Raw genomic sequence first — 14,956 nt, forward strand, 5'->3', positions numbered from 1 at the left:
AGACCCTGCTCGTTTCTGGCTTTCTAATATCTTCCTGTATGAAAGTCGGTTGTTGTAGCGGTAATTCAGAATTTTCTCAAATCTTACAGGAGCATATACGACTACTCATGGTTGAAAAATTAATTACTCCAGTTTCTTGTCTGAAAAAAAAGTGCCAATAGATTTTAATCATTTTCAGATAAGGTAGTAACTACAGAAATGAAAACTCCATTGTCAAAACTTGGTAGAGCTGCAGGCAACCTCATCTTTTTCTGAACTTTCTGGACTTGCCGTCCTTGTGACCCAAATACTTTCCGACGACATCATCCTCGCCTTCATTTCCTTCCCCTTTTCTCTTTCTGCTTCCCCTTTCCTTTTCTTTTAATTTCTGGCAGAAGTCAAAATCGAACAAGTTAATCTCGGGAGCAACAAGATGCACCCAGTGACCACTGGGAAAAACAGAGACTATCATTACAATTAACAACTAAGGATATAAACTTGGGAAGAAAATTACCGAGGTGGCCAATCTTTTGGCCTCTGTGACACGTTCCAAAAATTGAAGGACCTCCACTTCTTGAGCAGCGAATTCAGGTAACTTCTTGCCTAAAAATTAACAAACCATGAGCTTTCCAAATCTCTCCTTCAGTGTTTCACAAAACATTAAAAAAAAAAAAACAGGAGCCTACCGATAAGCTTTTCTATCTGTATATACCACTCCAACTCATACTGATTCACAAGAGATATTGCAACACCAGACCGTCCAGCACGAGCAGTTCTTCCCACTCGATGAATATAATCCTGCAACTCACTTGAAGTTAGAATACCAGGGAGATTATTTAATATAACTACCATCAATTTTACTTTAAAAAGCCTACATTTTTTTAGAAAGCATGATTTTTATACTCGTCATGACATGGAAAAAGGCTGAGATTACCAGGGAGATTTAAAAAATTGGAATAAGTAAAATTTCAATTAAGTGGGAAAGAAATACAATAATCCATATCCCACAAGTAGGATTTTATTTTATATGCCGGGGAAAGGACACAAAAGGAAGTTGGATCACAGATATCACTGTAACTGTCCCATTGGAGTGAAAAAAAAAATTGCCCTCAGTAATACAACTAGTCAACTACAGTAGCTTTGGTCATTATTCATCAAGTAGAATGCTAAATCAACTCCTCAACTAAATAGCAAGCATATATAGTGACCACGACCCAAATGACACGCCACTCAGCCTACATATAGCAAATAAAAGGCTCACCTTAGAATTTGAGGGAATATCATAATTGATAACCATATCCACTGGAAAATCTAGTCCTCTACTTGCCACATCTGTGCAGATAAGTACATTACACTGTCCAGCTTTAAACATATTTAAGGCACCAAGTCTTTTCGACTGCCAGAAGGATGACACAAACAAGGTCAGTTAAATTCCATTATAACAAGTTAACAACCAACTGAATATGTGTCAAATGAGTAAATTCAAAAACGTAAATTCAGTGTAACAGACCTGGCTCATATGACCACTAATAGGTGTGGCTCTTATGCCAAGATTTCGAAGCATTGATGCTAAAAGGAGTGTTGCATCACATGTACGGGTGAAAACCATAGTCGTACACTGAGACTTTTCAGTCAGAATATATACGAGATAACAGTCCTGTAGACATGAAAGTTTTGAAGTTTATATCTAAGGGAGTTAAATAGTAAACAACAACAAAAAAGCAGGAATTATTAGGAGTCTGCTGATTCTACTATACTTATGCACATGAGTGCATATGACGTCTAAATGGGTACAGGCATAACATTAAAGAATTAAAAACACTATAAGTAGAAGAATAACAAAAGGGAATGAACCTTGTGCACAGCTGGCAGAAAACGATACTGCTGCTTTAGTGTGTCCACAGTAGAATATTTAGATGCTACTTCAATCTGAGATAACAGAAAGTTAGCTTGTTATAAGTTGAGAGAAATTTGTGGAGAATGATCATGGTCCAAGTACTCATCAAACCTTCACAGGATTCCTTAGACAAGCTCTTTGCAGCTTCTTGACCTACAATTTTACAAGCACAACTGTTTTAACTAGTAAAATAACAAGTCCAAAACTTCTGAGTGAAATTTGTAAAACAAAACTCTGTTTAAAAAGATAACTTCTTAAATGATGTTGTCTATCAACCTATAGTACACTACCTTTTTAGTCATGGTAGCAGAAAACAAATATGTTCTCCGTTGACGAGGAATGACTTTCAGAATGTCATCAAGTGTCTTTTCAAAGTCCTCATTAAGCAACCTGTCTGCCTCATCTAAAACCTGGTCGATTGCAAGTAAAAGGTTTCTTAGCATTTCAGACAAGTCAGAGATATAGGACATCTGAGGTCATCAAATATGAATGGACAACTTGATTTGGGGCAATTATGAATTAGAAATGTCACTATTTTTAATGGATGGAAGAAGATGCAACATATATTCTAGCTAAATGAAAACAGACTATTGTACAAACATAACACATTTAAGTATACAATAATAGCCCAAAATGCATGCATTTTCTGTTATTAGCTTTAATCTTTATTTATAAGATCTTTAATTTTTTCTTCAGTCTTCATTAACCTCTTAGAATATGTTCATTCCATCTATTCCATTTAAGTTGCAATTGCATCTACAACAGAATCATGAAAATCATCAGACCAGTGAAACCATACCAAATACTTCACTGAACCAAGAGAAAATCCTTTGGTGTTGGAAACATGATCCAAGAGGCGTCCAGGTGTAGCAACCTTTAAATGAATACAACAGTAGAAAGAACAATAAGTGCCCAATAAATTTATACACATTTTGTCAACTTACGGGAGTTCCTATATCCTTACTGATGTTGAGGGAAAAAAGCCTTCCAACAGAGAAAAAGAAAACACTCACAATAATGTGTGGCCGCTTTCCAATCATATTAGCCTGTTGAACCATGTCCACTCCTCCAACAAGCTGAAAGGATTAGATAAAGAAGCTAAGCCACATAAACAATGACTAAATACATATGAATCAATAAGAAACATCACTGGTTTAATCTCTAACAGCTTTAGAAATGGTAAGGTCATCATACCCTCAATCAATCTAATATATAGCACCAAACCGTAAAGCCTCTAAGTTATTCCAAACTATTTGTCCTACATAACTGGCACAGGGACAGAAGTTAAACCACTACGAAACAACCACACGAAGCTAACATGAAATCATTAGATTAAAGCTTGCACATACACATCCCAACAGCGAAACACACCAAACCACATTATAAGCAACTAATACTAAGCATACAATTTGATTTCATTCTCTGGTGAAGTGAAGAACTAGAAAACTTCACCTAACAACCATCCTTACACCTATTTCACTGAATCAATGCCTACACTCACATAGCACATACAATTCTCCTGAGCTAGAACACCATATAACACGAAATGCTCACCGCTGCAGACTTGAGACCATCTGCATACCCCAAAGCCTCAAACTGCTCCGAAATCTGAATCGCAAGCTCCCTGTAGTTCACACAAGTCACATTACCATCCGAAAGACGAAAACAAACAAATGGGAATCTTTGAGCCAAGTACAATACCTAGTTGGGGCCAAAACGCAAGCAAAAATTTTCGGGCGAGAAGAATCAATCCAATCCTGCAATATGGGGAGGGCAAAAGCAGCGGTTTTACCCGACCCGGTTTGGGCAAGTGCAATCAAGTCCTTACCTTTAACACCAAAAACCAATACCCACAATCAGTAAACCACAAAATCAAAACTTGAATTGAAAAATTCGAACACGAAAATCAGGAAAGGTTGAATTTTTAAGATGAAAATGAAGTGGGTGAGATTGAGAGAGACCATCTAGGGCGTGAGGGATTGCTTCGACTTGAATAGGGGTAGGGCTTTCCCAGTTCAGCTTGCCAACGGCCTCGACCAACTCGTCGCAGAGGCCCAAGCTCTTGAAGGTCTTGACTTCGCCGCCGGCTTGGTCGTCGGAGGCCATTGGGAAGTCAGAGGGCTTTGAAGATGAAACGGCGCCGTTGGGTTTGGCGGTCAGGGTTTAAGGAGTAGGGCGCGGCAAAAAGAGGTTCGGGAAGTGTTAAAGATTAGGGGTTTGGGGCTTTTATACCAAGAGTTTGGGTATCAACTTTTTCTTTTATGTTTTTTTAATATAAAAAATTACAACAAAACACCTCACATAAAAAAAAATTAAAGTTCATTAAACCAGTCCCTTTATAACAAATAATTAAAAAAATCATTGCTTGAGGAAGGATACGAGACTAGCAGTTTAGACTTTAGAGTTTACCCCCACAAAATGTCTAATCACTTAATAGACAAAAAATATTTACCCCACATTCTAAATAATTATTATTCGTTAGGCAATACATATTAAAATTCTAATGATAATAGGAAATTAATGTGTTAAAACATACTTGGCCGCTTTCATTCAAGTCTCTTATGATTTATGGGTTCTCACTTCTTGTTTTACAAAGTTTAGGTGATCTTAAATGGATGATCTCTTATAAAAGAATTTAATACATACGCCTAAATTGTATAAATTATTCAAATATCACACAAACTTTAGCAGTTATTACGATGTGATCCAAGTTTATTGCATATCCTTTTTGGTAACACCAACTCGACAATGGTCGATTTTGGTAGATGGTAAAAACACCGATTAAATCAAAACTTGAAAAAGGAGGCAAAACATACAACTAAAGGTCCAAGTTTCCTAGTGAAGCTTGAAGAAGCAAAACGCAGAGCTGGCTAGCAGCTGCAGAAAACTCTCAGCTCTCAGGCTCGAGCTTCAATTCCCAAACCCAACTTCATATCTCCCCATTTTCACACGCAGAACCTACCTAACCCCTAAACCCATCTCCCCCCAATGCCTAGAAGAGCCCCAAAACTACGGCACCCATCCCCTTTCAGACCACCCAAACCCCGAAATCTCATGCTTTCCTCAGAAGGGTTTCTCCCAAATCACCCAGGAAACCTCCGGAAAGTCCCTCCACGCATTGTGCGTGAAGGGCATTGTGCATCTCCGAGCGTTCTGCTCAAACACATTGGTCAACATGTACTCGAAACTTGGTCATATTGACTATGCACGTAAGGTGTTTGATGATATTCCTGACAGAAATGAGGCTTCGTGGAACACGATGATGTCGAGCTATGTGAGAGTTGGGTTGTATGCTGACTCGGTTAGGTTCTTTAATGAGATGGTTGGGTGTGGGGCTAGGCCGAGTGGGTTTGTCATTGCGAGTTTGGTTGCTGCGTGTGATAAGTCTGGTTCTATGTTTAGTGAAGGGATGCAAGTTCATGGCTTTGTGGTGAAATGTGGGCTGTTGAGTGATGTGTTTGTGGGGACTTCTGTTCTGCATTTGTATGGATCGTATGGTGTTGTTGAGAATGCTCGAAAGGTCTTTGAGGAGATGCCGGAGAAGAATGTGGTTACTTGGACTTCTTTGATTGTTGGGTATTCTAGTGGTGGAGATTTGGGAGAAGTGATGTGTATTTATAAGCATATGAGGCGTGAAGGAGTGTTTTGCAATGATAACACTTTGGCTACAGTGTTTAGTACTTGTGGGGGGCTAGGGGATGAGTTATTGGGTCAACAGGTTCTTGGAGAGGTTGTGAAACTTGGGCTGCAGAGTAGTGTTTCTGTTGAAAATTCTCTCATATCCATGTATGGTAGCTTTGGTGATGTGGGTGAGGCGTGCTATGTGTTCGATCACATGAAGGAAAGGGACACAATCTCATGGAATTCAATTATTTCTGCTAATGTACAAAGTGCGCTTTGTGAAGTATCATTGTGGTATTTTCATCGTATGCGGCATATTAATAAAGAAGTGAATTCTATAACAGTTTCAACGTTGTTGGGAGTCTGTGGTTCCAGAGATAATTTGAAGTGGGGAAGTGGAATTCATGGACTAGTAGTGAAACTGGGGATGGAATCAAATGTTTGTATTGGCAACACTCTTTTAAGCATGTATTCTGAGGCTGGAAGATCTGAAGATACTGAGTCAGTTTTCAACATAATGCTAGAGAAGGATATAATCTCATGGAACTCTATGTTAGCATGCTATGTTCAGAATGGAGAGTCCCAGAATGCGCTCAAACATTTTGCTGAAATGAAGCGGATGAGAAAACCAATAAATTACGTGACTTTAACAAGTGCATTGTCTTCCTGTTCATGTCTGCTATTTGTAGTTGAAGGAAAGATTGTTCATGCTTTTGCAGTCACTGCAGGCCTACAAGACAATCTGATAGTTGGAAATGCATTGGTTACCATGTATGGGAAGCTTAGTATGACGCTTGAAGCAGTGAAGGTTTTGCAAACAATGCCCAAGCGGAATGAAGTTACTTGGAATTCTCTCATTGGTGGTTATGCTGAAAACAAAGAACCAGATGAGGTAATCGCAGTTTTTAAAAACATGAGAAAATATGGAACCCCGGCAAACTACATTACAATAATTAATGTCCTTGGTGCTTTCGTGACTCCTAGTGATCTACTAAACCATGCAATGCCCATCCATGCACACATAGTTTCAACAGGATTTGATTCAGAAAAGTATGTGCAGAGTTCCCTTATTACAATGTATGCTAAGTGTGGTGATTTGAACTCAAGTAACTGCATATTTAGTGGACTAACTGTCAAGAACTCCATTGCATGGAATGCAATCATTGCTGCAAATGCTAATTATGGCCTTGAGGAAGCTTTGAAACTTGTTTTGATGATGAGAAGAGCTGGAGTGGACTTAGATCAGTTCAGCTTATCTGTTGCACTTTCAGTTAGTGCAGACCTGGCTATGTTGGTGGAAGGCCAGCAGCTTCACGCCCTGGTACTCAAGCTTGGTTTTGACACAGACCATTATATTACAAATGCTGCGATGGATATGTATGGAAAATGTGGGGAGATGGAAGATGTTCTGAAGATAATCCCCTCACCAACCATTAGGTCACGATTATCATGGAACATCTTGATATCATCTTTTGCCAAACATGGGTGTTTCGAGAAGGCCAGGGAAAGCTTTCATGAAATGGTAAGTCTGGGTGTAAAACCTGATCATGTCACCTTTGTCTCACTTCTCTCTGCGTGTAGTCACGGGGGTCTCGTGGATGATGGTCTTGCATACTATAATGCAATGACTACAGAATTTGGTGTCCCGCCAGCAATAGAACATTGTGTGTGCATAATTGATCTTCTTGGGCGATCGGGAAGGCTTTCTGAGGCTAACAATTTTATTAATAACATGCCAGTTCCCACAACTGACCTTGTGTGGCGGAGCTTGTTGGCTGCTTGTAAAATTCATCGAAATTTGGAATTAGGAAGGAAAGCAGCAGACCATCTTCTTGAGTTAGATCCATCAGACGATTCAGCTTATGTTCTGTTTTCAAATGTCTGTGCAAGTACTGGAAGATGGGAAGAAGTAGAGAGTGTAAGGAGGCAAATGGGATCAAGAAACATAACAAAGAAGCCTGCATGTAGTTGGGTCAAGTTGAAAAGTGGGGTGAGTAAATTTGGGATGGGAGAGAAGTCTCACCCACAGACAGAGCAGATATATGCCAAGTTGGGAGAGCTTATGAAGATGATAAGAGAAGCAGGCTATGTTCCTGATACAAGCTACTCCCTGCAAGATACTGATGAAGAACAGAAGGAACAAAATCTTTGGAACCACAGTGAGAGAATTGCCCTTGCTTACGGGTTGATCAGTACTCCAGAAGGTTCACCTGTTAAGGTTTTCAAGAATCTTCGAGTCTGTGGTGATTGCCATTCTGTGTACAAGCATGTTAGTGCAGTAGTTGGTCGAAAAATCATATTGAGGGATCCGTACCGGTTTCATCATTTCAGTGATGGCAAGTGTTCTTGTTCTGACTATTGGTGAGTTAACAGGAAAGTTTGGTATAGTAGGTTAACAACATAAGATCCTCATGTACCCAGTACGCAGATAAAAGGATCAAGGCTACTTTTGATACCAGGCATAGGATAGATTTCAAATCCCATATCTTCTACATCCTATTGGGTTAACTCAAGGTCTAGTTAGCCGTGTAGGATTTTTTTCTTCTACCATTTAGAAGAATTTTAGGTCAGCAATCTGATATAGTATATTTACTAGATTTTTTGTTTCTATACAATGTCATAGTTCTTAAAATATTTTTCAAAGAACATGCTGTAAAGCGATCGTGGATTTACAAAACCACTGTATATTGCTACTAAGAAATACAGTGTTTGAGTGTCGAGAAATATTTCCTTTTGAAATGAACAAATTTTTCATGACTCTAGCTCTATGTTATCTAGTTCTGATTACTAATTGTATAGATTGTATCTAATATAATGTAGAGTTAGATTAGGTCCAGTGAAATTGCTTTATACATGGTATCAGCTTATGTTTACCATACACGTGTTCTTTATTTCTTCCTCTCTTCTTTTGCGTTTTCTTTCCGGTTTTCATTTTGTTCTCTCAATGGAAAAAATAAACTCCTCGTATGAATCACACAATTTGTGTATGATCAAATTGCCATGTTGACTCTACTTTGTTAACGAAATTAAACACTTAAACTTCATCTATTTTTAATTGCTCCCAATATCTTAATTTTAAAAACTTCACATGGAACATCAAAAACAACAACATAAAAACTTGTGTGTGAATATGAAGTGATACCACTAAATTCATCTCAATTGCATTCAATGATTCAAGTAATGAAAATGCTAAATTAAATCACACATTATATCATGTAACGTGACTAATTAGAAATTATATATCGACCTTTTTTTAAAACGATGACGCTAGGCCTTGTATTGATAATATAGGAATTATCATGAACATGGAATACACTCGCAGGCTACGAATGAATTGAACCATGCAAACCTACCAGAATCTTAACACCCTAAAACTCTATAAAGAATCCTAACACCTTAAAAGTTAAAACCCTATGAAACGCTCGAATGAAGCTCATAAAACAGAACCAACCAATGTCATAATCATCTAACTTATTAAATGTTAAACTCTAGAGCCACCTGCCACACCATATAGAGGAATTGTATCTCGCTCGAATGAAGCTCACAAAACAGAACCTATGACATTGTTTATCATCTAACTTTGAATGTTAAACTCTAGAGCCAACCCATATAGAGGAATTGTATCTCGACTTTATTCCCAGGAGATGTGACAAGAGACCTCAACAAAATCCCATTATTGACATGCCATTGAAAAGCTTGAAGGACATGCCCATGGTTTCAGTTGGAATAGTAATAGCACTAGTAACGATTTGAATGGTAACGAAAGGCAAGGCAATGTTTTAGAGCACCAGCCCTACAGTTAAGATGAATAATGGCACGGTGTCGACTGCTGCATCTTGATATCACCTTACATATACCAGTAAGAACTTAAAAAATATAACATCATGATTCATGAATGGATTTGAGCTACAAGTTGTACTGTGAATAATTCCTGGGTAGACAAAACCTAATAAAGAGCTAAAATAAAACATGGTATGAAGAGCACAAGAGCAGAAAGCACTAGTAGCTTTGCTTTTCACCCTTTAATTTTCCAATTATGGGCAGACCGGGGCGCAATTTGAATCCCCTCATAGTACTTGATTTTAAGCTTTTTCTTGTTCCAAGCTTTCACAAAGTCTGAAAAAAGTTTCCGTGCAGATTCAGCAGAAAGATCAGAGAAGAACACATCTTTCTCTTCTTTCAGCCATGTTGAGAACTCATTGTTCTTAGAGAAATAGTCATCACCAGACAGTTCTTGGATCTCAATGTTCTGAAAGAGAAATAATTTCCAAAGTCCCAGTTATCAGCAAATCAATGCAGAGGAAACCAACAGATCAAGCAGCATAACCAACAATATGTATTCCGTCAACTATCAAGTACAGATTAATAGCAAATCGCCTATGTCTATATCAAAAGATACAGCCTGTTCCCCCAGGAGACAGCGTTGCTGCAATAACTTCATTCCCCTGCTATTACTGTAGGTTTTAGTAGTTTGTTTTTTGGGTTCTTTAACTGATCCTCCTAGGTAGGTAACCAACAGAAACCACGTGTTGCAACTCTTCTTGTTCCAAGATTTTCTACATATGCATAGACACAATTTAAATTCTTGATTCTGTGGAGATGGTGCTGACCACCAGTAACAGTAACCACAATAACACTTTTAAACAATCAAAATCAGAGTGTTGCAGACTTTAGGTAAAAAGACCCAACATCACACCATTACCTATTCAATTTACCTACTTGTTCAAAAACTGAGATCAGCTTAAGTATTCAAGGGTTACATCAAGACTTTGTAGTAATTTAACTTAAAAATGACAGTTCAGTATTCTCCGTGAAATTGTAAGGTTTGGTATCTATTGCTGTATGGATTAAAAGAGCACGCACATCAACAGTTCACAGATGGAAATTCAGAAAATATCAGAGCCTTATAGTAATTAGAAATAAGATAGCTTACCAACGGGCGATGTTTACTTCTATGCTTATCCTTGGTCTTCTTTTCTGAGGCAAAACAGAAAGTTAATACTAGAATCAATTTACCATAGAATACTTAATAAGCTAGTTTCTTGAAACATAGTCCATTACAACTCCGTCATAATGCAAAGAATGTCAACAAATGTAGTTAATCCCCTTTTCATGGTCTTTACTTTTCTATGTCAAAACAAGTCGAGCAAACAGAACATGCATCTAACACCATGCCCACCCCATTATTACAGTACTACACCTATCAGTGTGGATTAAAGTTCAAACATAATATCTGTCGTTCCTGGACTAACAGGTCATAACAAACTGAACTCTTACTCTACCCGGGCCATAATGGCATACCTTTATCAGAATGCTTATGTGACCTTTTCTTGTCCTTCTTGTCACTCTTTCGGCTCTTTCTATCCTCATCTGCTACTCCTCTATGCCTCTTCCCTTTTCCTTCATCTGTAATTTCCAACAACAACACCACAGTAAACTAAACCGTAAGAAACAGAAACCACACCACATTCATAAGTGAACCCAATTTAATTAGTTCATGAAACTGATCTCAACAAGGTCAGAGAAAACAAACGAGGCAATGGAAACCCACAAAGATGTTGGCTTGGTTGGTGGGAATCAAAATTAGAGGGCAAAATTGTGGTAGTAACCCTAAACTAGTATGAATTTGAGTAAATAATAATAGGGGAAGAAAGAGAGTACCTTCAGAAGCAGAAGAGAAGCTCCTTTTTCTACTCTTCTTCTTCTCCTCCGATTTCCGGTCGCTTCCCATTATTCACAAACCAGAGAGTGGGATGGTTCGGTTGCTGACCCGGACGGTTTTATAGTGAACGGACGGGTCGGACCCAAACATATTAGTAATGGTCCTTTTGGTATGCCTTTTTTGTACAAGTTGGGTTTAGAGGCCCGTCTCTTATGTAGCATTTACTCCACTTGCAACGAGCATGCTTTCTCCCGAGCGGGATCTCTTTTCTTTTTATAATACACATGTTTACGTATTTATGGACTAGAAATTTGGGGTACGTTCTCGTTATACGTTAAGATGACAAATTTGGAAATAGTAGTCGATCAGTAATAATTCATACAAAACATCTCGTCCTAGTATAATGGCATGTGATGTATTTAGGTTCTAGTTTAACAATTCTTCAATTTGAGCTAGTTAGTTGAAAATTTCAGTGATTATAATTGATTAGTAAACATTTGTACAAACCTTCGTTGTAATGACTCTCTTTACTTTGGATCAAATTAGAGGAGATTAGTCCTTGTCGTGTAAAACAACTTCATTTTACACCCAGCCCAAAAAGGTCAATCGGACCCTCGACCCGGCCCGGTTTTAACCCACCGTCTAGAAACTACTGTAACAAACTCTTGTTTCCGCTCCATCATTTCCCGCTTCAACAACCCACACAGTGTCACACTCCCACTCTCTCTCTCTCTCTCTCTCTCTCTCTCTCTCTCTCCTCACAAACCCAAACGACGCCGTTTCACACCTCACGACCTCGCCGCCGACGACGATGCACTTCAAGACGACCTCGCTCCTCTTCTGCCTGCTGGTGGTCTTCGCCGTCCTTATCGCCATGAACAACAACCCGAGTCGACGACGCGAAGCCGCCACGAAGCCCTCTCTCTCTTCTTCCTCCTCCGACGTCGAGCCGCTCTTCGCCTTCGTTTCTCTTGCCTCCAGCGACGGCGGCGGGGACGAGCTCTCCGAGGACACGCTGGCGTCGACGGCGGACGTGACGACGTCGCAGAATCTGGAGTACGATTTCTACCGGGACACGTGTCCTCGAGCGGAGAAGATCGTGAGGACGAAGATGGCTTGGATTTACGGGCAGCACCGGAACGTCTCCGCTCAGTTGCTTCGTCTCTTCTTCCATGACTGCTTCATTGAGGTGAGAGAGCTCCGATTCTGAACTGGCTTTGATTACTGTAATTTTAGTATTGAAATGTTGGGACTTCTTGATTCTTTAGACTTTCGTTCATCTAGGTTTTAATTGTTTGTGTAATTATTATGTTGAAATTTGGGGATTTCTTGATTTTATGGCTAATTTGATCAACCGTATAATATACTATGCGTTTGTATTGAACTTTGTATATGAGGACTTGAAGTATTAGCTGTCATGGAATTTGGTGAATTTGATCTGAATTCTTTATGAATAAGTTTAAATTTTTCTACTTTTGACAATTGAAATAGGGAGTTCTTGATACTCTATAATATGGCAAAGATTGACCCGCTCTGTAGTCAATATGATGCTGTTCATCATTTGGGTCAGGCTTGTTTAATTGTATGGAAAGTTGATTCCAGTTTTAAGATGTGTACTTTGTACTTGCCACGGGAGCTTGTCGCGTTTTAAATTTCCTGTCCATGACTATATTGTAGATTTCTTGTGGAAATTTGTCTCAGGACTATGAATTCTAGTTGGTTCTGAATTTTATAGGTTTATATCTCCTAATTAGGTTCATTTTGTGGTTTGGTGACTGCACTACGGTTTCTTTGTGTTTGACCTGATGATTAGTGTGTGCACATTATTTAGTTCTTCAGATATCTTGGGGGAACTCACCTTGTTAATTATGAACACCGTGGATTCTGTAATTTCGATCAGTTTTATCTAATGATCTTAGTGTTGTGGACTTCTTGGATCAGGGGTGTGATGCTTCTGTTCTCTTGGATGACAGCAATGGGAATCAAAACCATGCCATTGAGAAGCAGGCTATACCCAATAAGTCTTTGAAGGGCTTTGATAAAATTGATCAGATCAAGGAGAGTCTTGAAAATGAATGTGCAGGGGTCGTATCTTGTGCGGACATTCTTGCTCTTGCCACTAGAGATGCCATTGTTCTGGTGTGTTCTACTGCTACTCTAAATTTTGAGATGTTCCTTTCATTGACTTGTTTTTGGCAGTGTTGTATTTTACTTGGTTTTCCCTTAGATCCAGCATTGCATTTTGACTTTCCACTCCTTCTCTCTCAATCTCTCGATTTCCTGCCTAGTTCTATAAATACTAAAGTAAAAGAGATAAATAAGAAAACTGAAAACACCTCACATGTAGTTGCATTGATCTTTGTTTGATCATACAGTATTAAAGGTTTTCATTTTTTCAGCTTTCCCCTCAAGTTCCTTATGATGAATGGATATATACCTCTTTAGTTTTACACTTTTACTTTATTGCTTATCTGGACTCAATTTCACACATTTATATTATCTTAGAATTCTCATACAGCAGTATGTAAGGTGTTTTAATATTTCTCTTCCCTTCTTCCTTAATTCCTTAGCAATTACCGTTCACATAAAAAGGCTCTGTTTTCTGAGGTACTGTACTATTTGAAATGGCAGGCTGGTGGCCCCTTCTATCCAATTTTGACTGGAAGAAGAGACAGTACCCGCTCATTCTTTGATAAGGCAATGAATCCAATGATGGGGATGCCAAGGCCAGATGATAACATCAATCAGACGTTGCAGAAGTTCTCCCTAAGAGGTTTCGATGAGAAAGAAACAGTTGCTCTTCTTGGTAGTCCCCAATTCAGTATTCCTTAAGTTCTTGTTAGTTGGTCTTAGAAATGTATCAGTTTAATCTGTTAGTTGTTTTTCAGGAGGTCACAACATTGGAAAGATAGGCTGTGAGTTCATTAGGTCACGCATCAACAACTTCAAGGGCACAGGGCAGCCAGACCCGACTTTAACTCCTGAATTTGTCAGCGAGATGAGACTGAACTGTGATGATGATTTTAACCAGGAAACTAGTACGGAGGCGGCTACAAGGAGACTGAGTGAGAAGTTTACTTCGAAGGGGATGTCATACTACCAACAGTTGTCTTCATCAGTATCAGCAGGTGCTGGTTTTGACAGTCATTATTACCAGAGCTTGTTGAGAGGAAGAGGACTCCTATTTGCTGATCAGCAACTAATGGCTAATAAAAGGACTGCTCGGTTGGTTGCAAAATATGCTTCAGATGATGGATCAGCCTTTCGAACAGACTTTGCCCGGGCAATGATGAAGATGTCAGATCTTAATGTTCTCAATGGATCCCAAGGTCAAGTCCGTTTCGACTGTTCTCTCCCTACCCAAAGTTCCTGACTGGCATACTATACTCCCACTTTTAGGAAATCAAGATTTCACTGAATATATGTCATACTGTTAGGAGAACTTCTGTAAAGTTCTACACTCTTGCTGCGTTGTACATCAGATATACTCAGGATACCAGGATTCAAGATCCAAAACCTTAGTATATGAGCTTTTCATATAGCATTTACCCCTTTGGATTTAGTAAATTGTTAGTACTACAGTGGATTTTATAATAACCAAGCTTTCGCGCATCCTCTCTAAAAGTCTAAACATCGATTACTACATTATTAACCCTAACTCTCAGGGTAACGGTGATCTTAACATCTTAAGACAACCTTTATATAAAGAGAGGGTGACCTTCACGTTCAGTTGAGTACTCTAATGCGCGGGAGATAGCTTGCTCATACTCTAGTTTATATGATGACTTGTGCTACTA

General features: G+C 38.9%; 4 protein-coding genes across 4 annotated transcripts; 2 read left to right on the forward strand and 2 right to left on the reverse strand.

Moving 5' to 3' along the window:
• Positions 1 to 31: 31 nt before the first annotated feature.
• On the reverse strand, positions 32 to 4,038 carry LOC126789365 (DEAD-box ATP-dependent RNA helicase 10). Its single transcript, XM_050515509.1, has 13 exons — positions 3,838 to 4,038; positions 3,578 to 3,704; positions 3,431 to 3,500; positions 2,890 to 2,952; positions 2,676 to 2,750; positions 2,167 to 2,286; positions 1,988 to 2,029; positions 1,834 to 1,908; positions 1,490 to 1,636; positions 1,241 to 1,375; positions 666 to 777; positions 494 to 582; positions 32 to 367 (listed from the first exon to the last, which is right to left on the reverse strand). The coding sequence occupies exons 1-13, from the start codon at positions 3,980 to 3,982 to the stop codon at positions 242 to 244; spliced, it is 1,326 nt and encodes a 441-aa protein (XP_050371466.1). The 5' UTR covers positions 3,983 to 4,038; the 3' UTR covers positions 32 to 241.
• A 687-nt stretch (positions 4,039 to 4,725) lies between these two features.
• Positions 4,726 to 8,151, forward strand: LOC126789355 (pentatricopeptide repeat-containing protein At3g24000, mitochondrial). Its single transcript, XM_050515495.1, has one exon. It carries the CDS (start codon positions 5,052 to 5,054, stop codon positions 7,860 to 7,862), a length of 2,811 nt encoding a protein of 936 aa, XP_050371452.1. The 5' UTR covers positions 4,726 to 5,051; the 3' UTR covers positions 7,863 to 8,151.
• A 1,061-nt stretch (positions 8,152 to 9,212) lies between these two features.
• On the reverse strand, positions 9,213 to 11,271 carry LOC126788324 (style cell-cycle inhibitor 1). The gene is made up of 4 exons (XM_050514298.1): positions 11,159 to 11,271; positions 10,799 to 10,903; positions 10,431 to 10,474; positions 9,213 to 9,746 (listed from the first exon to the last, which is right to left on the reverse strand). The coding sequence occupies exons 1-4, from the start codon at positions 11,226 to 11,228 to the stop codon at positions 9,513 to 9,515; spliced, it is 453 nt and encodes a 150-aa protein (XP_050370255.1). The 5' UTR covers positions 11,229 to 11,271; the 3' UTR covers positions 9,213 to 9,512.
• A 658-nt stretch (positions 11,272 to 11,929) lies between these two features.
• Positions 11,930 to 14,709, forward strand: LOC126788632 (putative Peroxidase 48). The gene is made up of 4 exons (XM_050514641.1): positions 11,930 to 12,348; positions 13,101 to 13,298; positions 13,791 to 13,965; positions 14,048 to 14,709. The coding sequence occupies exons 1-4, from the start codon at positions 11,971 to 11,973 to the stop codon at positions 14,530 to 14,532; spliced, it is 1,236 nt and encodes a 411-aa protein (XP_050370598.1). The 5' UTR covers positions 11,930 to 11,970; the 3' UTR covers positions 14,533 to 14,709.
• Positions 14,710 to 14,956: the final 247 nt, after the last annotated feature.

This window comes from Argentina anserina, chromosome 3, assembly GCF_933775445.1.
Source record: "Argentina anserina chromosome 3, drPotAnse1.1, whole genome shotgun sequence".
In the NCBI taxonomy this organism is placed as follows: Eukaryota; Viridiplantae; Streptophyta; class Magnoliopsida; order Rosales; family Rosaceae; genus Argentina; species Argentina anserina.